The following is a 24,574-nucleotide window of genomic DNA, read 5'->3' as shown; positions in this document are numbered from 1 at the left end:
TTTAGAAAGTGGAAGTCATGAGCCCTTATAAAACAAGAACATCACTCAACAAAACCTGCACTAAATGCTCAGGAACCCCAGCCATCCAAACTCGTTTCTCCGGATCCTCCTTAGCCATTTGAGCCAAATGGTGAGCCATTACATTGCCACTCCGGCGCGTGTGCGAAACACAGAAGCTCGCAAATTGCTTACTACGATCAATGGCATATTGTCAAAAATGACCAAACGAAGCATTAAGATAACCATCCTCTCGCATAGCCTTGACCACAGTAAGGGAATCGCCTTCCAAATGCATGTTTGTTAATCCCAATTCTGTTGCAAAATCCAAGGCCTTGACAGCAGCAGTAGCTTCAATACAATCACTCTCTATCCATTGTGGAATTTGCTCCGATAAAGCTGCAGCAGGAACGCCATTGAGATCCCGAATCACCACCTCTACCCCACAGACCTTTTACCGTATGAACATGGCCCCATCGAAGTTCACTTTAAGAATCTCCCCAATCGGCGGTCTCCATTTCGTAACTCCATGAGCCACTGGAATCCCACTCACGTTGGAATGAACCCGCTCAAAATCTCGCATTAAATCACACACCATCTGAACTGTCGCGGCAGCCGAGTGAATGGCATTACTAAAAAGAGCTTGATTCCGCGATGACCACAACCCCCAACAAAGAGCGAAAAACAAACCCAGTGTGACACTATCCGTCCGACGTCCAACACCATATGCCCATCCCATAAAATCACCACCAACACCATGGTCAAGCACAAACGGTATCGGACTTTGAATCCAGACCTCCCGTGCCCTCATACATTCCCATAAAACGTGCATTACCGTTTCTGCTGCATCCCCACATCCATCACACCTATCCTCCTGCAATATATGCCGCTGCCGAAGAACTGATTTAACCGGTAGAATATTGGAACAACACTTCCACGCAAAGACCTTAATCTTATTGGGAATGCGAAGGCTCCATACTTGCTTCCAAAACCAACTCACATTCTGCACATCAGACCCAGACCCGCGCACCTCCCGACCACTAATATTCATTTGCAAATGATACGCCGAGCGAACCGAAAACAGCCCATTCCTCGTATAGTGCCAAACCAACTTATCAGGAATGCCATAACAGCAAAGAGGGATTTGCCGGATTGCCTTCACGTCCATCTCCAAGAGATTCTCTTGCATTCAAACTCCAGAATTTAAACTTGTCTACAAAATTGTAATAGTTAGTTTTGGTTGATTTTCAACAATTTATTTAAATTCTTTCTTCTCCTTTTCTATCTCTTTCCCCTCCTCTTCCTCCATTTTCTTCCCCTTTCTCCCGTAGTGAAAGAGTCCATGATCAATCGAAAATCAATTCGATCATCAGCAACAAAATTGTGATTAGCCTATCTATTGGGATATATTGAGACCCAATTGGTTTGTTAAAGAATTTTAATTTGGTTTGATTTAGGTATAATATATTTTAATATATTATATCTAATCTTTTGGAGACCTAATTCAGTTTGGTAACAATTAAGATTTTGATAAAACAAATCTAAGATTTAATAATATATATATATATATATATATATATTTACGAGGTGCCGCAGAGAGAGACTTTTCTTCTTTGGCGGTGCTTTTTCGGACTCATGCTTGGAAGTCTTTCTTGATTTTTCAATCTTTGGATGCTTTAAAGAATTGTCAGTGTGTTCGGCTGATTTGGGTTAATTATTTTGGGTCATCTATAACTCTGGTATTGAAGATTTTGGTTCATCTATTTGGTGAGATTTTTTCTCTTTATTTATTTGTGATTATTTAGAATTTACCTAAAGATGGTTTTGTGAGACCATTCGTGTCTCATTTGTAATCGTTTGGAAACTATTTGGTTGATAGTGAAATCGGATTTTGATCTCATGGACGTACCTCACATTGAGGGAACCACGTAAAAATTTTTGTGTTGTTTTTGATTTAATTTTTCCGCATTAGTTTTTATTCCCATTGACTGATTTACTTGTGGGGAATCATTGATTTTCCCTAACAACTGGTATCAGAGCTTACGGTTTATTTATTTGTGTAAATCAAATGGAGGGGAATGTGGGTCGTATGTCTAGCTTCAATGGAAGCAATTGGGTAATTTGGAAAACTAAAATGGAGGACCTATTATTTTGTAAAGATTTGTATGGACACATTGAGGGTGATAATGGCAAACCCGAAGATATGAAAGATGATGAATGGAATAGGCTTAATCAAAAAGCCGTTGGTGTTATCCGTCAATGGATTGATGATAGCGTGTTTCATCATGTTGCTACTGAAACTTCAGCACATGATTTATGAAAAAAATTAGAAGGCCTTTATGATAGGAAATCGGCCACAAATAAAACCTTTTTGTTTCATAAGTTAGTTAATTTAAAATATAAAGATGGCAGCCCTATTCCAGAACATTTGAATGAAATAAAGAGTATTGTTAACCAACTTGCTTCTATGAAAATTATTTTTGATGATGAGTTACAGGTTTTGATGCTACTTAGTTCTTTGCCCAAAAGTTGGGAGACTTTGGTTGTGACGGTTAGAAATTCGGCACCTAATGGAGTTGTCACAATGGGCTAAGTCACTAGTAGCTTATTGAATGAAGAAACTAGAAGGAAATCAGTGGGTTCCTCTCATTCGGAAGCATTTGTTGTGAGAGGCCGAAGCAAAACAAGGGGGAGAAGTAAGACTCCTCATGGTCATGATCAAAGCCATAACAAATCAAAATATGGTTCTTTTTCAAAGAAAGATATTGAGTGCTATTATTGCCATGAGAAAGGGTACATGAAGCGAGAATGCCGAAAGCTCAAGAACAAGGAGAAAATGCGTGACAAAAGTGTGGATAAGAAGCAAGAAGACACAACGACAGTTACTACCGATGATCTTATGGTCGTTTGTGAAGATGATTGTATCAATTTTGTGGGCCAAGAGAGCAATTGGGTGATTGATTCCGGTGCTTCTTTTCATGTGACTTCTCGAGTTGATTTCTTCACTACCTACACCGAAAAAGATTATGGTTTTGTTCGAATGGGTAATAAAGGTTTGTCCAAGATTATTGGTATGGGTGATGTTTGCTTAGAAACAAATTTAGGCTGCAAGTTGTTGCTTAAAGATGTGAGGCATGTTCCTAACATTCGCCTCAATTTGATCTCTACTGGGAAGTTAGATGATGAAGGCTTCAACAACAAATTTGGTGATGAAATATGGAAGCTCACAAAGGGTTCTTTGGTGGTGGCTAAGTGCAAGAAAACTCATACACTTTATTCGATGCAAGAAAAAAATTGTAAAGGTGTTGTCAATGCACTTGAAGATGATATTTCTACCGAATTGTGGCACAAGCGGCTTGGCCATATGAGTGAAAAGGGGCTAAAAGTTTTGTTCAAGAAAGAGTTTCTACCTGGTTTGAAAGGTACACATCTTAAAACTTGTGTTCATTGTTTGGCGGGTAAACAACATAGAGTTTCTTTTCATAAAAATGTTACTTCTAGAAAAGAAAATGTTTTAGAGTTGATTCATTCGGATGTTTGTGGTCCTTTGAAAGTTAGAACACATAGTGGTGCACTTTATTTTGTTACTTTCATTGATGATTATTCAAGAAAAATTTGGGCTTTTCTACTAAAAATTAAAGATCAAGTTCTAGAAGTATTTAAGCATTTTCAGGCCATGGTTGAAAGAGAAACAGGGCAGAAATTGAAGTGCATCCGATCAGACAATGGTGGTGAATACATTGGGCCATTTGATGAGTATTGTCGCAGCCAAGGTATTCGGCACCAAAAGACAGTTAAGAAGACTCCTCAACAAAATGGCGTTGCTGAGAGGATGAACCGCACCATTATGGAAAGAACAAGGTGTTTGCTTTCACAAGCTAAATTGCCAAGATCCTTTTGGGGTGAGGCAATGAGGACAGCGGTTGACGTGATCAATTTGTCTCCTTCCTATCCTTTGAATGGTGATGTTTCAGAAAGAGTTTGGATTGGTAAAGATGTGTCTTATGAGTTCTTGAGAGTGTTTGGTTGCCGAGCTTTTGTTTACATTCCAAAGGATGAGAGGTCCAAGCTTGATGGTAAGTCAAGACAATGTATTTTTCTTGACTATGCGCGTGATGAATTTGGGTATAGATTGTGGGATCCGGTCGACAAGAAAGTCATTCGAAGCCATGATGTTGTGTTTCTTGAAGACCAAACAATTGAAGACTTTGGCAAAGGTGATCAATCGGAGCCAAAAACTACTGATCTCATTGACATGGATCCATCTCCTTCATCTTCGATGGATGATGAAAATGGGGGAGATGTGCAGCCACCCATTGAAGATGTAGAGGATGATGCTAATCCTAATGAAGTTAAGGCAAAAATTGAGGAAGAGCATCCAACTCAAGAACCGCCACCATAACTTGAGTTGAGAAAATCTACAAGGGACCGACAACCTTCAAGAAAGTATCCTCCCAATGAATTTGTGTTGATTCCCAATCAAGGGGAGCCTAAGAGTTACCAAGAAGCAATTGAGCATACAAAGAAAGATGACTGGAAAAAGGCAATGGAAGAGGAGATGAATTCCTTACTTGAAAATCACACTTATGATTTAGTGAAGTTGCCTAAGAAGAGGAAAATTCTAAAAAATAAGTGGGTTTTTAAATTAAAGAATGACGGCAAGAATCTGAGGTACAAAACACGTCTTGTTGTGAAAGGCTTTGGGCAAAACAAAGGTATTGATGTTGATGAAATTTTCTCGCCAGTTGTGAAGATGTCTCCTATTCGGGTTGCACTTGGCATGGCTACAAGTATGAACCTTGAAGTTGAACGACTTGATGTGAAGACCGCATTTCTTCATGGTGATCTTGAAGAAGAAATTTACAGGGAGCAACCAGAAGGTTTTATGGAGAAAGGAAAAGAGAAATTTGTTTGTAAATTGAAGAAAAGTTTGTATGGTCTCAAGCAAGCTCCGCGGCAATGATACAAAAAATTTAACTATTTCATGATGAATAATGGTTTTTCAAAAATCACTCCGAACCATTGTGCATTTGTGAAAAATTTTCCAGATGGCAAATTTATTATTCTTTTGCTTTATATTGATGACATGTTAATTGTGGGTCAAGATTCTACCATGATTAACAGGTTGAAATTGGAGTTGAGCAAGTCTTTTGCTATGAAATATTTGGGACTGGCAAAGCAAATACTTGGTATAAAAATTGTTCGTGATCGCAAAGAGGGGCTGATTTGGTTGTCTCAAGAAAGCTACATTAATAAAGTTCTTGAGAGGTTTAACATGGATAAAGCAAAGTCGTTGTCCACTTGCGGGTCACTTCAAGCTTAGTTCAAATCAATATCCTACAAGTGAGAAAGACAAAGAAGAGAGGTTGAAAGTTCCGTATGCTTCAACAGTTGGTTCTTTGATAGACGCCATGGTTTGTACAAGGTCGGATATTGCTCACGCTGTTGGTGTGGTGAGTTGTTTTCTCTCTAATCCGGGTAATGAACATTGGGCAAAGGTAAAATGGATTCTGAGGTATCTTCAAGGGACTTTGAAGGTGTGTTTGTGTTTTGGGGATGGTAAGCCAATGCTTGATGGGTTCACAGATTCTGACATGGCTAGTGATGTTGATTCTAGGAAATCTACTTCGGGGTATTTGATGAATTTTGCAGAGGGAGCTGTGGCATGGCAATCTAAATTACAAAAATGTGTTGTTCTCTCAACTACCGAAGCTGAATCTATTGCCATTACGGAAGCTTGTAAAGAAGAGTTATGATTGAAGAAATTTTTGTAAGAGTTGGGTTTGAAGCAAGAAAAGTATGTGCTTTATTGTGATAGTCAAAGTGCTATTCACTTGAGTAAAAATTCTTCTTTTCATTCGAGATCGAAACACCTTGATGTGAGATACCACTGAATTCGTGATGTGTTAGATTCGAAACTGTTACAACTCGAAAAGGTTCACACAGACGATAATATTTCGGATATGTTGACAAAGACTTTGTCACGGGACAAACATTTGAAGTTTCGAACTTTGACGGGTATGGTTGATGTCTTCACCTAAGTCGATAGGGGGAGAATTGTTGGGATATATCTCCTTATTGGAGTTTATTGGAGTTTGAGACCTAATTGGTTTGTTAAAGAATTTTAATTTGGTTTGATTTAGGTATAATATATTTTAATATATTATATCTAATTTTTTGGAGACCTAATTCAGTTTGATAACAATTAGGGTTTTGATAAAACAAGCTCAAGATTTAATAATATATATATATATATATATATATATATATATATATTTACGAAGTGCCGCAGAGAGAGACTTTTCTTCTTCGGTGGTGCTGTTTCGGACTCATGCTTGGAAGTCTTTCTTGATTTTTCAATCTTTGGATGCTTTAAAGAATTGTCAGTGCGTTCAGCTGATTTGGTGGTGTGTTCGGTTGATTTGGGTTAATTATTTTGGGTCTTCTATAACTCTGGTTCTGAAGATTTTGGTTTATCTATTTGATGAATTCTTTCATCTTTATTTATTTGTGATTATTTAAAATTCATTGTGTAGAATTCATCTAAAGGTGGTTTTGTGAGACCATTCGTGTCTCGTTTGTAATCGTTTGAAAACTATTTGGTTGATACCATTCGTGTCTCGTTTGTAATCGTTTGAAAACTATTTGATTGATAGTGGAATCGGATTTCGATCCCGTAGACGTACCTCACATTGAGGGAACCACGTAAAAATTCTTGTGTTGCCTTTGATTTAATTTTTTCGCATTAATTTTTATTCCTATTGATCGATTTACTTATGAAGAATCATTAATTTTCCCTACCACTATCAAAATCGTAGATTTCAATTTTTTCAATCTCTACAAACCCTAGATCAGATATGGGAAACACAAAGAAATTGATGAACCAGATCATGGAGCTCAAGTTCACATCGAAGAGCCTCCAATGCCAATCGAATAAGTGCGAGAAGAAAGATAAAGCAAAAGAAACTCAAATTCAAGAAAGTGATCAATAATATGGGCGGCGCTCGAATCTTACACCAATAATGCTATCTGAAAGCGCTGTGATGAAATGCAGATAAAATAAAACTTTTTTTTTCCTTACCCAAAATGAAACTAAAATCTGGTTCATATTTGATAATAGTTAAGAGAATTTCAATAGTTTGAGCAATTTAAAGTAATTTTGTTATTAGGATGTAGCTGCCAATCTCAGCCTCCTAAAATCCCTAACGTTTGAATTTGAAAGCTGAAGAAACTGCTCCGTTGAGGAGATAAAACGAAAATGAATTGAGGGTTTACATCAGTTTGGAAAGTGGGATTTTAACTCAATTTAGGTTAAAATTCAACCAAAAAAAATAAAATAAAATAGGTTAAAATAATTAATAAGATAAAATATCACATCAAATTTATAATCATTTTACTTTTTTTTCTTATAAATATCACATCCAACTACAAAAAAAAATAAAATTTAATCATATTTTTAAATACAAAAATTTTAACATAAGATAATCAAAAATTAAAATAACTACTAAAGTAATAACTTTTCAGACACTCACGTTGTAGAGAGGTTTAGAGTGTGTTTGGTTTGATTTTGAGAGAAAAATTTTCAAAAAAAATCTTAAGGAAGGAGTTTGGGGTTGTTTGGGATGTGGGTTTGGGATTAAAATAGTCACAAAAAATAAAATAGGTTTTTTAGTTCCAATAAGATAAAACATCACATCTAACCCATAATCATAACATTCGTTCTCTTACAAAAAAGTTAAAAAAGCTAAAAGCCTTTTTCAAACTAGACTTTTTAGCCCCACGCTAATATAGCAAAAAAAAAACCAACCCACTTCCCAAACCAAGCCTTTAGAATTTTTTTTGATTTGTTTGGTTGTATATTTTGAAAATAGTTTTGAAGTGTGTGAGTTCGTTTGGCAAGTTGGGTTAGGGACTTTTTTGGCTATTTTAGTCACAAAAGACAAAATAGGCTATTTTAGTTACAAAAAATAAAATATCACATTCAACCCATAATCATTACACTCTTCTCTCACAAAAAAAATCAAAAAAAAAATCAAAAAGCCAAAAAGCCCTTCTCAAACCAAGCTTTTTAGCCCAGGTTAAAATAGCCGAAAAAGTCAAAAAGTCAATCCACTTCCCAAACCAATCCTAAAATGATTTGATATTTTATTATAATTAAGTAGATGTATGTGAGAGAAAAAATGGTTGAGAATGAGAGATGAGAGATAAAAAGTGATTAATTGATATGTAGAAAATAAAACGAGATTTTAAATTTTTTTTTTCTAAAATCACTAAACCAAACAAAATTTTAAAAAATTTCTCTAAAATTTATTTCTCAAAAACAAATCAAACAAGACCTTAAAATCTGGATTTAAATTGTTAAAATTGAACTGTGAGACTTAATTTACATAACATATAAAGTTCTGGAATTTTTTTATGTAATTTGTCCTAGATTATGATTTTTTTTTATTTTTTATTTTTTTAACAATGGCAGCATAATTCAGTAATTTGACCGAAAATTTAGGGCAATAAGAATTTTATTTTTTATTTTTTTATACAACGGAAAGAAGATGGCAATAAGAAAGATTAATCCTAGATACCTTCAAAATTTTGTCAAATATGGGGTGTTTTGGGAAGTTGGTAAAAAGCTGACTTTTTGACTTTTTGACTTTTTTAGTGACTTTTTTGGCAAAAAGTTGGGTTGTTTTGAGTAAAAAAGTTGCCTTTTTTTGCTAAAAAAGCTAAAAAGCCAACTTTTTAACTTTTTACCATTGTTCCCAAAAGAGCCCTATGTAAAATTTACAGTGTGAATACTATATTCAAATAAAACATTAGTAGGGATCTCTAATATTTTTCCAATAAGAAATGCCATAGCCATTTTATCTACTGCAGTCTGCAACCGATTCTCTCTCTCTCTTGGTAGCCAATCGAACCAACCAACTTCCACTGACACCGTCTCTCTCTCTCTCTCTCCAGTCTGAAAACGCTGTGCTCCTGCTCGATATGATTCTCCCACAAATCTCTCCCACTCTAAGCTAAGAAAATTTTGCATCTACATGTTATTCCGTTATATATTAGGGCTAGGGTTTCTCCCACTTTCAAATCAGTTCTTCATCAATCAATTTTTATTTTTATTTTTATTTTTATTTTTTGATTACTCTTGCAAATTAGGGTTTTGGAATTAGGAACTTTCAGTTTCGTTTCGTTCTCTGAGACCATGAAGGTTCACCCAGCCCCGAAGAAGCGAAACATCACGATACGATACAACATCGCTTCGACCTTCTCCCAAGCGAACGCTCTCGCTTGCCGACAGAAGAAGCTCCGGCGCCTCCCTCACATCTTCGCCAAAGTCCTCGAGCTTCCTTTCCACTCCGACGCCGATGTTTTGATCGATGAGACCTCCGATTGTTTCCGATTCGTAGTCAACACCGACGATATCGGCGATGACATCAGGGCTCAGACGATTGAGATCTACCCTGGGGTTACGAAGATCGTCATCAGAGGAACCAACGTTCTTGATTTGTCCATGGACGAATTGGAGCTTGACATGTGGCGTTTTCGACTTCCGGCGTCGACTCGGCCCGAGCTTGCTAGTGCTGCGTATAATGATGGACAGCTGGTGGTGTTGGTGCCGAAAGATGCGAATTTTAATGGGTTGGATGTTGTTGATCGTGAAGAAGAAGTTTGGGGTGAAGGGAATGGTGATATCGGAGCGGGACGGCTTGTTCTTGTACAGTAATTCGATATACACCCTCTCTTGATTTTCAATTTCTGTTGGTTGAGAAAAGTTCAGTTGTCGTGTTTGAAGTTTTTATCTTGGAATGGAATGTGTTCTGAACAATTTTAATGTTTCAATGAAGAATTGCTTTTCGTTATATATATAATATGTGCTTCTAAATCTTGAATCTTGTTCAATTTGGTTCCAACGAGTTCTCTGATATATATAAAATTGAAAAGAAAAGAAAATTGCACAAAGTTTGTATTGAAACATGCAGTAATTTCAAATTATGATTATTTGATTTGCAACAAACTTATGGTCGGTTGAATTAGTTGCACATAATTTGTGCATAAGAAGGCTAAGTTGTACCATTATATTTTTTGGCTGATATGAAAGTAGTGATGAAAGCAGGAGCACATTAGAAATCATTTTGATTTGAATTCAACTTTGTAACTCAGTTAGGGTTATTAAACCTCTTGATGTCTATCAGGTTCCATGTTTTTTATCGTCTCGTACGATGTTTCAATTGGGTCCCGTTTCTAAGTCTTTTGATGGTTGTCGTCACTGTTCCTCATGGACATCATGTCGGTGCTTCAACTTATCATTATTGGCTGTAAGTTTCTTGTATTGAATTGCCAGCTATGTTTTACAGTACAGAATTTCCTATGGAGATGCGGATCTCCCTGAATTTCTGTCCTGTTTAGTTGCTCTTTATGTAATGAGTTTCTAATGGATTTGGAAGCAGAATTTTGGAGAAACAGGGACGGGTTCTTGTTAACCAAGATGCAGATAAGGGGAATGATTGTGAAACAAAGAGAAAACAAGATTTCAGAAAGAAACTGCCAGGCACAAAACCCCACCGTATGCACCCTCACTAGTCACTATTTGCTGGGTAATGATCACTTTTACATTTGAACGGAAGATTAGTTTTTCTCCTCTTTTTCAGTGCCTTTTTATCAGAGTCATATTTCTTACTGTTTGCACTAAATGACCTGTCTTAAATCTTTGATAGGCTAGAGTTTAATTTGTATGTTGAATAGAATTAAAGGCTTATAGTTTAATCCTGGGCATAATAGTAGACTGGTGCTAGTGTCCATTTCAGATTAGTAAGTGCACACTTATTTACTAGGTGGGAGTCTCGGCCTAATCAAACAGGCTGGTTTGTTAAGGACGTTTGAAGCAAATCAGCCTCATCCCATGATTTATACCAGTGACTGAATTTCTCATCCATGGTTGTAAAATAGTAGAGCTAGAATAGGAGAAGTCCATTATAATGCCTTGTGAATGTGCTTCTAGGGTTATGTTTCAAAGTGCCAAGGATCTTTAGCGCCCATCTGTAAATGAAGGTGTCCTATCAAGTGACTGCTTACGCCGAAACCTTTAATTAAGACTGTGATGTGTCCTGGTTCCTCTTCCACCCTCGCTTAGAAATTCTTCAAAAATGGTCAATTGATATTTCTTAAGGCCTTCAATTAGTAACATTTAACTCCTTGAAGCTCAAGAAGTTATCTCGTTACGAATTGTCTAAATGAATTTGCCCTTATTTGCGACTGCTGCCTTGACTGAAGGCCCGTATGATTGCGTGCCACAGAGTAAGTTTCCTTTTTTTCTTTTTTTGTAGGCTATGAGTTTGAATGGCTTATGGTAGTTTTCTTTTAAAAGCACAAATAAGATTTGGCACTAAAGAGTTGATTCGAAATCACACCACAAATCAACTTCACATTGAACTTCATTGTCAATAGAGTTTGCATAGAATAGGGTAAAGCAGAGCTGAAATTTTATCTTGTCTTTCATAATCATTTCTGTGGGATCGTTGGTTACTTGTTACTTCAAAGCACCAGTCAGTCTTGAAAATGGCCTCCATCACTATATTGTAAACGTGTATCAAAATCCAAATTGATTCTCCAACTTTCTCCACTTTTCCTTTGTCAAATTTTTAATGGTTGTCTTTTTATATTCTTTGTTTTGCAAAGATTGTGACGTATCAGATAATTATAGATAGTTTGGTCCATCAACTTTGTCTTCTTTATTCCTGTTTTATCTTTCCCAGTCATGGACTTGAAGTGATGAAAGAAAGGGAAGTGTGGGGTCTTGAATTTGTTATTCTGTCCCGCCACACACGTAGTGTGTGCGCCCATGACACTGGTGGCGACTTATCTCCTCGCCGTTGACACAAAGGGGCAAAATTGAAATGGGCCCTTTTTAAAGTTAGGAAAGTGCAAGGAAAGTGTCCTCTGCTTTTTATCTTGACATGGAATTTTTATCTCTTTGCTTTAGCATTCATGACTTTTTTTTTTTTTGGTTTGTCAAGTGCTATCGAGGTTGGACCGCTCCCTTAGGCTTTTCTTTCAAGTTGGGTAAGCACATATTCCCTTCAAGAGTCTGGGGGAAATTGCACTGCTATATTCCTTTTGACATGAGTCATTTTAAAGGTCTGTTTTCATCTTCCCTGCCAAAAATTATTCTCTATTTTCTTCTTTTTGATGATAGAAAGGTCACTATGTTAAATCCCTACCCATCAATCTTCACATTTGATCAAATCATAAAAATAATTGTCATCACCCACCTACGAAAACAATTTTGTTAGGTGATTGAACACTTTCTTTTGTTTTTTCTTTGATCAGTTGAAATAGTGAGGTGGGCTTCATTTAAAATAATCAAAGTCACTGCTCTAATCAATTAGAGATGAGGATTTTGTTCATCAATTTATCAAATGGGTAAACAAAATCAGATTTGGACTTTAGCAATCCACTGAATAATGAATAGAGGCACTAAACTATATTTTATAAATTTTATATTTAAAAAAAAAAACACTTCTATAAGTAAATATTAAAAGGTATTTATCATTTGCCGAGACTTTTCAAAGTCATTCCTAATTATACATATTATTTGGTAAAATTGTCCAAAGTCCTATTCAAAGAAACCACGTAGAGTATCTTCCAAAATGTAGTTCAAATCACTTCCCGTGAAGTAAGCAGGCACTGAAGTGACATCCAATCAAATTTATGATATTCACAATTCTTATATCCTATAAATATAGGTGCAATTTGCAGTAATGACTCAAGAAATTTTTGTTAATGGTGACAAGTTTGGGTATCGTTTTCGTCTTTCATATTACAATTCCATCTAATTTAATCCTAATTTGGATTCACATCAAATTTTTTTAAGATTAAAAATTATAGATAGTAAGTTAAAATATATATATATTTTTTCCTTGAATTGGGCTGACTGTAAATAAGTTAAACCCATGGCTACTTTTTGGTTGGCACACCTCGCTTTGAACTTGCAGCCTAGCCCATGACTAATTCCTTCTTTAGGTGTCCAACACTTTCAACAGAGGGATTGATTCCAATGTTCATTTGGTTCATTGTAATCCCTGGGTATCAAGTAGGGCATTATCTTGTTATCTAAATTATTTTATTTACAGTTATGTCTTTGTAATTTAACTTACTAATCTACTAATATCATATTGTCTAATCTAATAACAGAGTTGTGTAGTCACGGTTATGGTTCGGTTTGGATTAACAATCCAACCACCTCCTCAATTCCTAAGTAATCATGACCTTAATCTCTATTTTTCTACAAAAATTTCCTATTTTCCTAAAAAGTAGTCACCTGTCCCTATCTTTCTTTTCATTTTTTTGGGGGAACAAATAAGAGAAACAAGCTGCTTAGGGTAGTGGGCAATAATTCCTCGGCAAAGAAATCTTTTACAGCTATGTTCTAAGATTTTGTTGTCGAGTTGTTTATTTTAGACTAGAAAGTATTTTAATCAATGAAATTCTGTTATTCATAGTAATTTTGTAAAAATAATAAATTTAATAACTATTTTAATCAATAAAAATTCTCACCCTCAAGAATACAAGTTTTTAAATAGTTGGGCTGTTAACAAAAGGACCAAAAAGAGGTGGGCAAAAATTGAAGACAAAATGGGACCAAATAATGAACGAATATCCCCCACCCCTCATATCCACATATGTATACTAACTTCCGATAAGATGTCCGGCCACCACAATTCACTGGCGGCGATGTCATCAGAAAAACTACGAGATCGGCAAAAGGACCAATGATGAACTTGTGGGTGCTCTTATGGTTCAGAGCAAGATAGCATGTGAGAAGCTCCTATGAGTATTCCCAATTGGATCTCATGTCAATAAACTCACTCGCCTCCATCATCTCTTGCATCGATTGTCGGAAATCATTGTGAGAGGGTAATTTATGATCTGGAGTTGGGCCGAGGTAACGGCCGAGCAGGTTGAGGGCCCAACGGTGCATGGGGCCGAGCTGAACAGTTATCCGCCTGGAAAGGGGCTGCCAGAACTTGGGCCGGGCAGAGTTTGGACTGTGTGCCACCCCGGACCGTACAGAAACTGCTCGGCCAGGAAGTGACCGATCGGACCAGGTTGCTCGGTCCGAGGATGGTCGAAGCCAGACAGACCGAGTGACTGGCGCCCGGAAAGGCGTGGTCAGCCGAGGTAGTTGTATGACCGGCAGGAAGGTCGATCAAAGTAAGTATCCGGGCTAGGCTCGGTCGGGATGCCGCTTAGCCCGGTCCTCCGTGTGTTTATCCGGTTAGGCGCTTGAAGTATGAAGCATGGTATGACCGAGGTAGGGCAGCTCGGCTGCCGAGCTCCAGCTGTGATGACAGGCAGTTGAGATTAGGTGATGAATGGCATGGTTTATGCTGACAGATGGGATAGCAGAGCCACGTGTCAGGAGATGGCAGGGAGTGGATATGGGGCTCAGTAGGTATATAAGCATGTCTGCGCCCCCCATACGCAACACACGAACATCTCTGTAAGGAATTCTTACACCCAAACTCTCTCTCCCTTCTCTCTAGCTATCCTCTGTGTGTGTGTTCTAACTTGATCGTCGGAGGGTTTTTTCGGCCACACACCGCCGGGTAGCTCACCCTTATTGGCTCGCAGGTGATCGGACAGAGATGGAGCTCGGAAGAAAGGAGTACGGGCTCGCCGGAATATTTGCTCCCCGTACAATTGGCGCCGTCTGTGGGAAGTTTTCAGACAAAACCTTGTCTTCCAGGCTCGTCTGATCGCTGTCCATGACGAACAACGACGAGTTTCCATTGTCCGCCATCGACGGAGCCACCCCGGAGTATACCCGAAGGAGAGAGGGACCTCCTGCCGTCCATCCAATGGCTGACTTGGGGGCGCCCACTGGAGGACAGTCAGGAGACGCACGGGATAAGCGCGGAAGGAGTCATGGTCATTCACGGAGTCCAGACGGTCACCGGCGGAGGAGAGACTCGCACGCCAGGCGACTGGAAAACAAGTTAAGGGACCAAGACGCTGTCATCAGGCGGATGGCGGCGGGGATGGAGGATCTTAAGCGGCATGTCAAAGGGAAAGGTGTAGCTGGAGTGGGAGACCACAGTGAGCGCACCCCATCCCGCCGGACAGGCGATCAGAGTCAGCGACGTACTCAGTCCATTTCCATCACCAGGAGTTACCAGGTTGGTGATTCCGACGTGCATGCAGAAAAGTCTAGCGCGCAAGACAGCACCTACAAACCCTCACGTCCGGCGACGACGTCAAGGTACTCTTATTCTGCTCAGTCAGAGGACCTACGGGCAGTGTTAAGGGAGCGGGCTTGCTGGCGCGAAGCCCAGAGAATACCAGCTTTCCAGCGGCTCTCCTACGGGGTTCACGCCAGCGAGGAGGTCGGAATGCCTCCACCCCGCCAAGCAGTGCCAATATTTGAAGATACAGACCTGGCCAGGCTGAGTGCCACCCCTTTTTCCCTGGAAATAAAAATGACACCGCTTCCGGCAGGCTTCCACCAGCCTAAGTTCACGCTCTACGACGGCAAAACCGATCATTATATGCATGTGAGCCACTTCCGACAGGTCATGGCCGGACATAGGCGAAATGACGGACTCATGTGCCTAATCTTCCCGTCCAGTTTAGGTGAGCTGGGCTTAAAGTGGTTTGAGAGGTTGCCGGAAGGGAGCATACAACGGTGGCATCAGTTGGCCGAAGCGTTTGTTACGCACTTCAAAACCAACACAAAAACACCAAAGGAAGTCGATCACTTGCTGAGTGTCAAGATGGAACCGTGCGACACACTGAAGGCATACAATTCAAGGTATTGGGAGACCTTCAACGAGATCCTGGATTGCCCGGTCAACCTTGCAATCACGCAATATAAGCGTGGTCTCCCGGTCGGACATAGACTGCGGGACTCGCTTACCATGCACCAGCCGACCTCCATGGGCCAGCTCATGCAGCGCATCAATGAGCACATCCGAGTAGAGGATGATGCGTCAGCTTCCACCGTGAAGGCCACTCCGGTCGGAACAGACAAGAAGACAGCAGGCAAAGTGCACGCAGTTGGGCAAGAGTCCAGCCGCTCAAATGACCGAGCAGAGGAATCAGACCGAGGTTCAAATCGTAAAAGCCGGGGTAGAGGACGTCGGAATGACCGGGATGATTACCCCCGAGATGACGTTGAGGACGCAAACAGAAGAATGAAGGCGAGGACTGGCATAACCACGGTCTTCAAGATTCCAATCTATCGCATACTTAGTGAAATCCGAGACGAGGAGTATGTCCGGTTTCCTGCTAAGCTGGGCGATGGACAAAAGGGCTACAATCCGCGGTATCGTTGTACGTTTCACCGGGAGAGAGGCCACCGGACTGAGGATTGTTTGCCTTTGCGACAACACTTGGAAGAACTGGTTGCGGCCGGACATCTGGACCTTTACATTGATGGCGGCGTGAAACCGAATCAGGCTCCGGTCGATCCCAGGGGACAGGGTGACCGAGATGCACCACCACAAGGAGTTATTAATGTCATCCACGGCATCGTGGAACCGGAGCGTGTTTGCGAACTCCGGGGCATGATCAAGAAGGCAGAGCATATGAGGGAAGTTTTGTCGGTACAGCCTGCCATCAAAAGGGGGAAGACAGAAGAGAAAGACGTGATTAGTTTCACCTCAAGGGATTTAGAGCGTATCCAGACGCCGCACAACGATGCTCTTGTAGTAACACTACGCGTCAAAGAATTTGATGTTAGACGAATTTTGATCGATCAGGGAAGCTCGGTCGAGATAATGTATTATGATGCGTTCAAACAGCTCAAACTCCGTGAGACAGACTTGGCTCCGGCCACTTCGCCACTGGTTGGATTTAACTCGCAGCCGGAGTGGCCGTTGGGAAAGATTATCCTGCCGGTCAAAGCGGGATCCGTGGTCAAACAAGTGGAGTTTTGGGTGCTACAAGTGCCTTCAACGTACAACCTTATCCTTGGAAGAGGATGGCTTCACGCCATGCAAGCCGTAGCATCGACCTACCACCAGGTGATGAGATTCCCCTCGGCTATGGGGGCAATCGAGGAGATTTGGGGTGATTAGGTCATGTCCAAGCAATGCTTCGTGGCGGTCAACGGGAGCCGCGCTGCTAAAGGATTCGTTCAAATGATCGAGGGACCGGAGGACCGGAGTGTCTTGGATGATGTTGGCACCAAAGCCGAAGACAAGGCTGTTGAAGAATTGGTTGAGGTGCGGATTGATGCTGAGCAGCCGGACAGATTCTTCTTGCTCGGTTCAAGTCTCTCGGCCATGGAGAGAACCGAGATGATTGAGTTTTTGATGGCGAATATCGAAGTCTTTGCATGGTCGCCCTACGACATGCCTGGCCTTGACCCAAGCTTTATCTGCCATCACCTCAATGTCTTCCCTGGAGCAAAGCCAGTCATCCAGCGAACAAGGAGGTCGGCGCTGCATCACGCCGAGGTAGTAGCAGAGGAGGTAAAGAACTTGCTTGAGGCACGAGCAATACAGGAAGTGCACTACCCTCGGTGGATTTCCAACACGGTAGTGGTGCCTAAGAAGAATGGAAAGTGACGAGTTTGTGTCGACTACAAGACAGTCAACCGAGCTTGTCCAAAAGACAGCTTCCCTTTGCCGCGCATTGACCAGCTAGTGGATTTGACGGCTGGACACAATCGGCTCAGTTTCTTGGATGCGTACTGCGGCTATCACCAGATTGCCATGCATGGGCCTGACCAAGAGATCACCTCTTTCACAACTCCAAGGGGACTCTTCTGCTATCGAGTTATGCCTTTTGGTTTGAAAAACGCCGGAGCAACCTTTCAGAGGATGGTGACCAAAATGTTTGCTCCTTTGCTCGGCCGGACAATGGAGGCTTACATTGATGATATGGTGGTAAAGAGCTGACATGAGGCAAACCATTTGTCCGACTTAGCCGAGATGTTCGCCATTCTGAAGAAGCACAAGCTGCGCTTGAACGCCTCGAAGTGTGCCTTTGGCGTGGGATCCGGGAAATTTTTGGGATTCTTAGTCACGAACCGAGGCATTGAAGCAGACCCTACTCAGATCAGAGCCGTGCAAGAGTTGAAGCAGCCCAGCTCGGCTAAGGACGTGCAGCATCTGGCCGGGATGGCCGCCGCGCTTAATCGATTTATAAGCCGGTCATCAGATCGCTGCCGCCCTTTCTTTCAAGCATTGAAGTCAAAGTACTCATGGGATGACGAGTGTGACCGAGCTTTAGCCGAGCTCAAGGATTATTTGTCTTCTCCGCCGCTGTTGGTTACACCAGAGCCAGGTGAGGAACTCTACCTTTACCTCGCCGTCTCCCAGCACGCAGTAAGTACGGTGTTAGTCCGGGCTGAAGGAATCAAGCACCTCCCAATTTTTTACGTAAGTAAGACCTTGCTGCCGGCTGAGACGAGGTACTTGCCGCTGGAAAAGCTTGCGTTGGCACTGATGATGGCTTCGAGGAAATTGACACACTATTTTCACGCCCATACCATCGTCGTACTGACCGAGTTTCCCCTCAAGGCCTTGTTTGAACGCGCAGACTTTTCAGGCCGAATTTTAAAATGGGCGGTCGAGTTGGAACAGTTCGATGTGAAGTTCCAGCCGCGCACCGCAATCAAAGCCCAAACCTTGGCCGATTTTGTTGTCGAGTTCTCACCTGGCACTCATCCGGTATGCCCGGTCGACATTGCCGAGGCAGATGATGAGACGCACGCAATGCCAACCGAGGAACAACCAGTTGAAGAAGGCAGCGCCGCGGAGTTAGTGCGCACCATCGAAGTTCCCTCAGTTTGCACGGTCATACCACCCGGTGATGCGATGACGGAGTTGTGTATCACCAACCCATCCACTCTGTCCGGTACCGCATCACCAAGGGGGGAAGGAATGGTTCCACACAGCTCAGAACTTGATGATTCGCCTACGGACTTGGGCATTCTGAACCAATATGCTGAGTCCGGTGCCGAATCATCAAGGGGGGAAGGAATGGTTCCAGACAGCTCAGAACCTGCGGCCGGCTTCATACCGCAACCTGATGATTCGCCTACGGACTTGAGCATTACAGACCAACTTGCTGAGTCCGGTGTCGAATCACCAAGGGGCACTGAATTTGAACCGGTCAACACCAAACTTGACACCGCACAGTCGAGCAGTTGTGATCCCATTGCCCTTCGCAACTCTCAGGACCCATCTGACTGCTGGAAGCTTTTTGTGGGGGACATGTGGAAGCTTTTTGTTGATGGAGCGTCCAACCGCCATGGTGCCGGCCTAGGTATTGTTCTTGTATCCCCGGACGGCCTAACCATTGAGCATTCTATCACACTTGGCTTCCCGGCGTCTAACAACGAGGCTGAGTACGAGGCGCTTCTCGCCGGGCTCAAGAGCGCAATTCAAATGAAGGCTGCCGAGCTCCTGGTATACAGTGATTCCCAGCTTGTGGTTAACCAAGTTTCGGGGATTTATGAAGCGAAGGACGATAGGATGGCGAAGTACCAAGCTCTGGTCAGGGACCATATCAAGCAGTTTGAGGCAATCAGAGTCCAACGGATTGGCCAGGAAGAAAACAGCCGAGCTGATGAACTCGCCGGCCTCGCTTCCATGGTAGATAGTACGTCTCCAAACCCCCTGTTAATTGACTTTCTTCCGCGGCCGAGCATTGAAAACGCCGGGCAGTCGGATGTACTCTGCGCCGAGTTAGGTCCTTCCTGGATGGACCCCTTGATCTTGTTTCTCAGAGACCGGACTCTTCCAACAGACAAGAAAGAAGCACACAAAATCCGGGTGAAGTCAGAGCGGTTTTGGCTCTCTCCATCTGGCGCGTTGTATAAGAAGTCCTTCACCGGTCCTTACCTCAAGTGCGTGCACCCGAATAGTGTGGAGGCCTTCTTGTTTGAAATTCATGAAGGCATTTGTGGCAGCCACATAGGGGGCAGGTCCTTGGCCTACCGAGCTATTTCGCAGGGATATTGGTGGCCGTGCATGCAGGCCGACGCGCAAAAATATGTCCGCAAGTGCGAAAAATGCCAGAAATTCGCCCATCAGATCCACCAACCTGCCAGGGAACTTCTTCCCCTCACCAATCCTTGGCCTTTCGCCATGTAGGGGCTAGATATAGTGGGACCACTGCCAACAGCACCGGGCAACCGGAAATTCTTCATCGCGGCCACAGATTACTTCACAAAGTGGGTTGAAGCTGAGCCCTTGGCAACCATCAAAGAGAAAGACGTGAAGCGATTTGTCTGGCAGAACGTGGTTACGCGGTTCGGCGTCCCCAAGATTTTGATCTCTGACAACGGCACCCAGTTTGACGGTCGCCTATTCAGAGGATTTTGTGAAGATTTGAAGATAGAATTCTACAACTCCACCCCGGCCTACCCGCAGTCCAATGGTCAAGCCGAAGCATCAAACAAGACTATACTAGATGGGTTGAAGAAACGGCTGGAAAAGGCTAAGGGCAAATGGGCTGAAGAATTACCTAGCGTTCTTTGGGCATACCGAACAACCCCGCGACGTTCGACCGGGGAAACTCCATTTGCTTTGGCTTATGGCATGGAGGCGGTCATACCTTTGGAAGTTGGAATGCCCACCCTTAGAAGCGAAAGTTTCGAGCCTGAGCTAAATACCGAGGCTATTGCCTTGGAGCTCGACCTAGCGGAGGAGCGCCGGGAGAAAGCCCTCATCCATGTGGCCGCCTACCAACAAGAGCTCTCCAAGAAATATAACAAGACAGTGCACCCCAGACCGTTCAAAGTTGGAGATTGGGTTTTGAGGAAGATTATGGGCAACACCCTAGTGCCAGGAGAAGGCAAACTAGGGGCAAATTGGGAAGGACCCTACAAGATCACTGGTCTGGCTGGCAAGGGGGCTTACCACTTGGAGGATCTAGAGGGAAGAGCCATACCCCGGCCATGGAATGCAGCCAACTTGAAATTGTATTATTTTTAAGCTTTTACTTTCCTCTTTTTGGTAAAGAAATTTTTTGGCTTGCAAAGCAGAATGTAATTCTTTTTGTCAAAATTATAGAAGTAATTTTGCTTTAGCACTTGTATTATTGTTTTAATGTTACGGACCGAGATGATGTACTCCGGTTGGAAGAGTTGGTGTCTTGTCCAACTTAGGATTCCCAACCGAGATGATGTACTCCGGTTGGAAGAGTTGGTGTCTTGCCCAACTTAGGATTCCCAACCGAGATGATGTACTCCGGTTTGAAGAGTTGGTGTCTTGCCCAACTTAGGATTCCCAACCGAGATGATGTACTCCGGTTGGAAGAGTTGGTGTCTTGCCCAACTTAGGATTCCCAACCGAGATGATGTACTCCGGTTGGAAGAGTTGGTGTCTTGCCCAACTTTGGATTCCCAACCGAGATGATGTACTCCGGTTGGAAGAGTTGGTGTCTTGCCCAACTTAGGATTCCCAACCGAGATGATGTACTCCGGTTGGAAGAGTTGGTGTCTTGCCCAACTTAGGATTCCCAACCGAGATTATGTACTCCGGTTGGAAGAGTTGGTGTCTTGTCCAACTTTGGATTCCCAACCGAGATGATGTACTCCGGTTGGAAGAGTTGATTTGTTTGACTTTGTTACAGCCGAAGTGGCTATTTCGGTTCATGAATTTGTCTTGTTCTGCTGAAGTGCTTAGACCGTGTTACGTATTCCGGTCGACAAAGTGTTCAAACGATGAGTTATACCGAGATGTTTTGCTGAAGACAGAACTGATTACAACCGTGCATACACTTGCAAAAATTTGAATTTTCATTGATAAGAAATTCAGTACAAAGGTGGGGACAGAGCCCGGTTACATCAAAAGTGTTGAAAGCAAAAATACAAAAAAAAAGAACAAGAGAACTAAACTAGGGGGGAGAGATTGGTGAACTCGTCCTCGCCAGCATCCAGGTTGATGGTAGGACTGACGTCTTCGACACCGGGCTCAGCATTGCCGGGCTGCTCTTGCACCTCGGCCTCCTCTGCCTCAGAATCTGTGTCACCCTCTCCGTCCTCAAGTCCTTCCTCGGCTTCCGCTTGCAAGGCGCTGAATACGTCGTTTGCATAAGGCACAAGATAGACCGGTAGCGAAGCTGGAGGAGGGTTGGCAAATACGTCGGTGTCGGAACCTTGGCCGAGGTGTTCGCAGGCAGACTTCCAGCCGGCCTTGAAGTAGATGTCTTGAGTAGCGAAGACTTGCTTTTTATAGCTCTGCTCGGCCTCGTTAAAACCGGCGTTGTTAGCAGCCCGACAAGCTTTCTTCTCTGACTTCTTGAGGGTGTCCACCTCGGTCTGGAGCTCACTTTGTTTCTTCTCGGCTGCATTAAGCTGACCGAGCAGCCTATTATTATCCGCATTGGCCATCTCGAGAGAAGCTTTAGCCCGGCCGAGCTCGGCTTGAAGGCTTTCAACCTGGCTGGCAGTGTCGTTGGCTTTCTGCCTAAGCCGGTGGATGCGTTCCAAAACCAAGTGTTGTTTTTGAATGGCCTGCACAAAGAAGCAAAGTTGATCAGAAAGGAGACCGAGCAGGAAGGAAACCGAACAAACACTTATGAAATTTTTCAAAGCAACATCCACTTACCCTGGCCATGGACTTCACCGACGATTTGACCAACCGGGTGTCTGGGACGTGGTCGCTGCCGACCACGTCGCTCGGTAGCAGCAGGGCCTTGGACAGATCAAAGGCGAGCAAATGCTCTTTGTCAGCTTTGATAGAAGCCGTTGCCGGGATGTCCTGACCCCGGTGCTTTAAATGTGGGCGCCAGGCCGGCACTGGGGCGGGGGCGTCAGTTGGGTGCTCGGTGGTAAGCTCGGTGACTAGCTCGGCGGACGGGTCTGCCCGAGCTCTTTTTCCGGCCGGACGTGCAGGGGCTTCTCGGCTGGATTGCCCGGCGGATTGAGTGGCAAGGGCGACCACAGCGCCACTGGATTGACCGGCGGCCGGCGACCGAGTTACCACGCTCGGCACCTCGGCGGATGTGGCGGTGAGCAGGTTTTTGATTCGACTTCTTTTGGCCATCTCTTGCTCGTCTGTCAGCCGGATTAGCGGGACGTCAGGTAGGGTTGGATCTGGAGGTGGCGAAGGAGCTCTGAGGAAGTCGGTTACTCTACTCCGGCGCGGGGCAGAATACCTATACGTCGGGGTATAGCCGAGTAAATCGTTGCAATCCCGGTGACGGTACCTAAGCACGGCCCGAATTGCTTCGACGTTGGGGAATTGGTAGTTGGCTTGCAAGGCTTGGATAGCTGCAAAAGAAACAGGGAAACCGATTAGTTAAACTAAAGAATTAAGTTCACCGAGCAAGTTTGAGTGGCTTACATGAAGAACCGAAGTCCTTGCTTATGAACCAGCCCGGCACCTCGGTTGTTTCGTAATTGCCGGACACCCAGAAAAAATCATCGTCGTGCATATCTTTATCCGGGGTGCCGGTTACGATTTTTTCCTTGCCCGGTCTTATTTTCAAGTAGTAAGCTAGGCCGTCACCGGTGTGGCCCATTGTGTATTGCCTCAATATCTCGGCTAGGCCTGAGTTGGTGCCTAGCCGTTTGTTCAATTCGTGAACGCCGTTGATTATTCTATAAGTGTTGGTGGACACCTGTGTGGGTGCCAGCCCGGTGCGGCGGAGAAACTCGGTTATAAGAGGGTTGAGCGGGAAACGAAGGCCCCCTTCGACAATAGACAGCACGGTGAAGGGGCATTCCTCCCTACCCCAAGGCGTGGTCTCTTCTTCGGCCAGCTCGAGATGGAGGTCGGCCGGGACGCCGTACTCCTCTCTGAAAGCGGCTAGCGCGGCCGGTGTATCCACTAGGAAGCGGAATTTCCCCATTTGTGGCCGACTTACTATAGCCCGGTTGATGGGTTGGGCACGGTGGTAAACTGCTGCAGCTCGGTCCTGAGAGGTTCAGGAATGACAGTGGTCCCCTTGGACTCTGCAGGAAAAGGATGGCAAGTGTAAGTGAGCGTGGTTTCGCAATAGGAGCTAGACTTCAGCTCGGTCAGTAAGGATGCCAAACCACCTCGGTTGTCTAATTAAGGAGCTCGGTCGCCCAAGCAGACCTGATGTTAGCCTGGTTGAGCGACCAAGTCCTTTGGTTATCTCGGTTTTTGCTGTGGTTGAAACAAACATGTTGTTTGCCCGGTTTGGTTGGTTTTTTGGATCAAAAGAAGGCCCAGAGCCCGGTTCATCCCAGTTCTTCAGTGTTCTTCAGGAAGACGAAGAACACCAAGAACAGTGGGAGGTTTGGGACGTTTTCTATGGTCTATGCCCTAAAAGCTACGTTTTTGTGCCCTAACGTGTGTAAAATAAAAGAAAATAGCAGCGTAAGAGGGATTGAGTATCTTACCTGTGAAGGGCTGAAGGTGTTCTTCCTAAACACGAAGAATGCAAGAATGGCAGAAGAGGTGAGGTCGAGAGTGCTGGAGCTCTAAGGTTGAATATCGAAGTGGCAGTAGGAGTTGGAGTTTGGGGGAGGTCTTGTATGTATAGACAGGAAGGAGTCCGCCCAAATTCAAAATCTGACAAAAGTGGCGGGTTGGCTTCTCGATGACCAATGGGAGCTCGCCACGTGTCACCATTTATGGCTACGTCGGGACTGAAGCGA

The 24,574-nt window shown here is 43.3% G+C and overlaps 2 protein-coding genes and 1 long non-coding RNA gene across 3 annotated transcripts; 2 read left to right on the top strand and 1 right to left on the bottom strand.

Annotated features, from left to right (window-relative positions):
• Nucleotides 1-211: 211 nt before the first annotated feature.
• LOC145806889 (uncharacterized) lies at nt 212-1,165 on the bottom strand. The gene is made up of 2 exons (XM_082904740.1): nt 551-1,165; nt 212-448 (listed from the first exon to the last, which is right to left on the bottom strand). The coding sequence occupies exons 1-2, from the start codon at nt 1,163-1,165 to the stop codon at nt 212-214; spliced, it is 852 nt and encodes a 283-aa protein (XP_082760866.1).
• Nucleotides 1,166-8,770: 7,605 nt separating this feature from the next.
• HSP1 (17.6 kDa class II heat shock protein) lies at nt 8,771-9,855 on the top strand. Its single transcript, XM_028264412.2, has one exon. The coding sequence runs from the start codon at nt 9,194-9,196 to the stop codon at nt 9,713-9,715; it is 522 nt and encodes a 173-aa protein (XP_028120213.1). The 5' UTR covers nt 8,771-9,193; the 3' UTR covers nt 9,716-9,855.
• Nucleotides 9,856-10,184: 329 nt separating this feature from the next.
• On the top strand, nt 10,185-12,171 carry LOC145807664 (uncharacterized). Its single transcript, XR_014350935.1, has 3 exons — nt 10,185-10,307; nt 10,440-10,555; nt 11,745-12,171. It is a non-coding gene; the product is annotated as an uncharacterized LOC145807664 (long non-coding RNA).
• The last annotated feature ends 12,403 nt before the right edge of the window (nt 12,172-24,574 follow it).

Source organism: Camellia sinensis, chromosome 14 (genome assembly GCF_055761805.1).
Source record: "Camellia sinensis isolate YWXY chromosome 14, ASM5576180v1, whole genome shotgun sequence".
Classification (NCBI taxonomy): domain Eukaryota; kingdom Viridiplantae; phylum Streptophyta; class Magnoliopsida; order Ericales; family Theaceae; genus Camellia; species Camellia sinensis.
This window is presented reverse-complemented; position numbering and strand designations above follow the sequence as displayed.

What these genes read in the sequence shown, in the direction of transcription:
- HSP1 (XM_028264412.2), top strand. Translation starts at nt 9,194, where the DNA reads ATGAAGGTTCACCCAGCCCCGAAGAAGCGAAACATCACGATACGATAC.
- LOC145806889 (XM_082904740.1), bottom strand. Translation starts at nt 1,165, where the DNA reads ATGGACGTGAAGGCAATCCGGCAAATCCCTCTTTGCTGTTATGGCATT. An exon ending in TTGAGCGGGTTCATTCCAAC is followed by an intron (nt 449 to 550) that starts GTGAGTGGGATT and finishes ATACGGTAAAAG; the next exon opens with GTCTGTGGGGTAGAGGTGGT.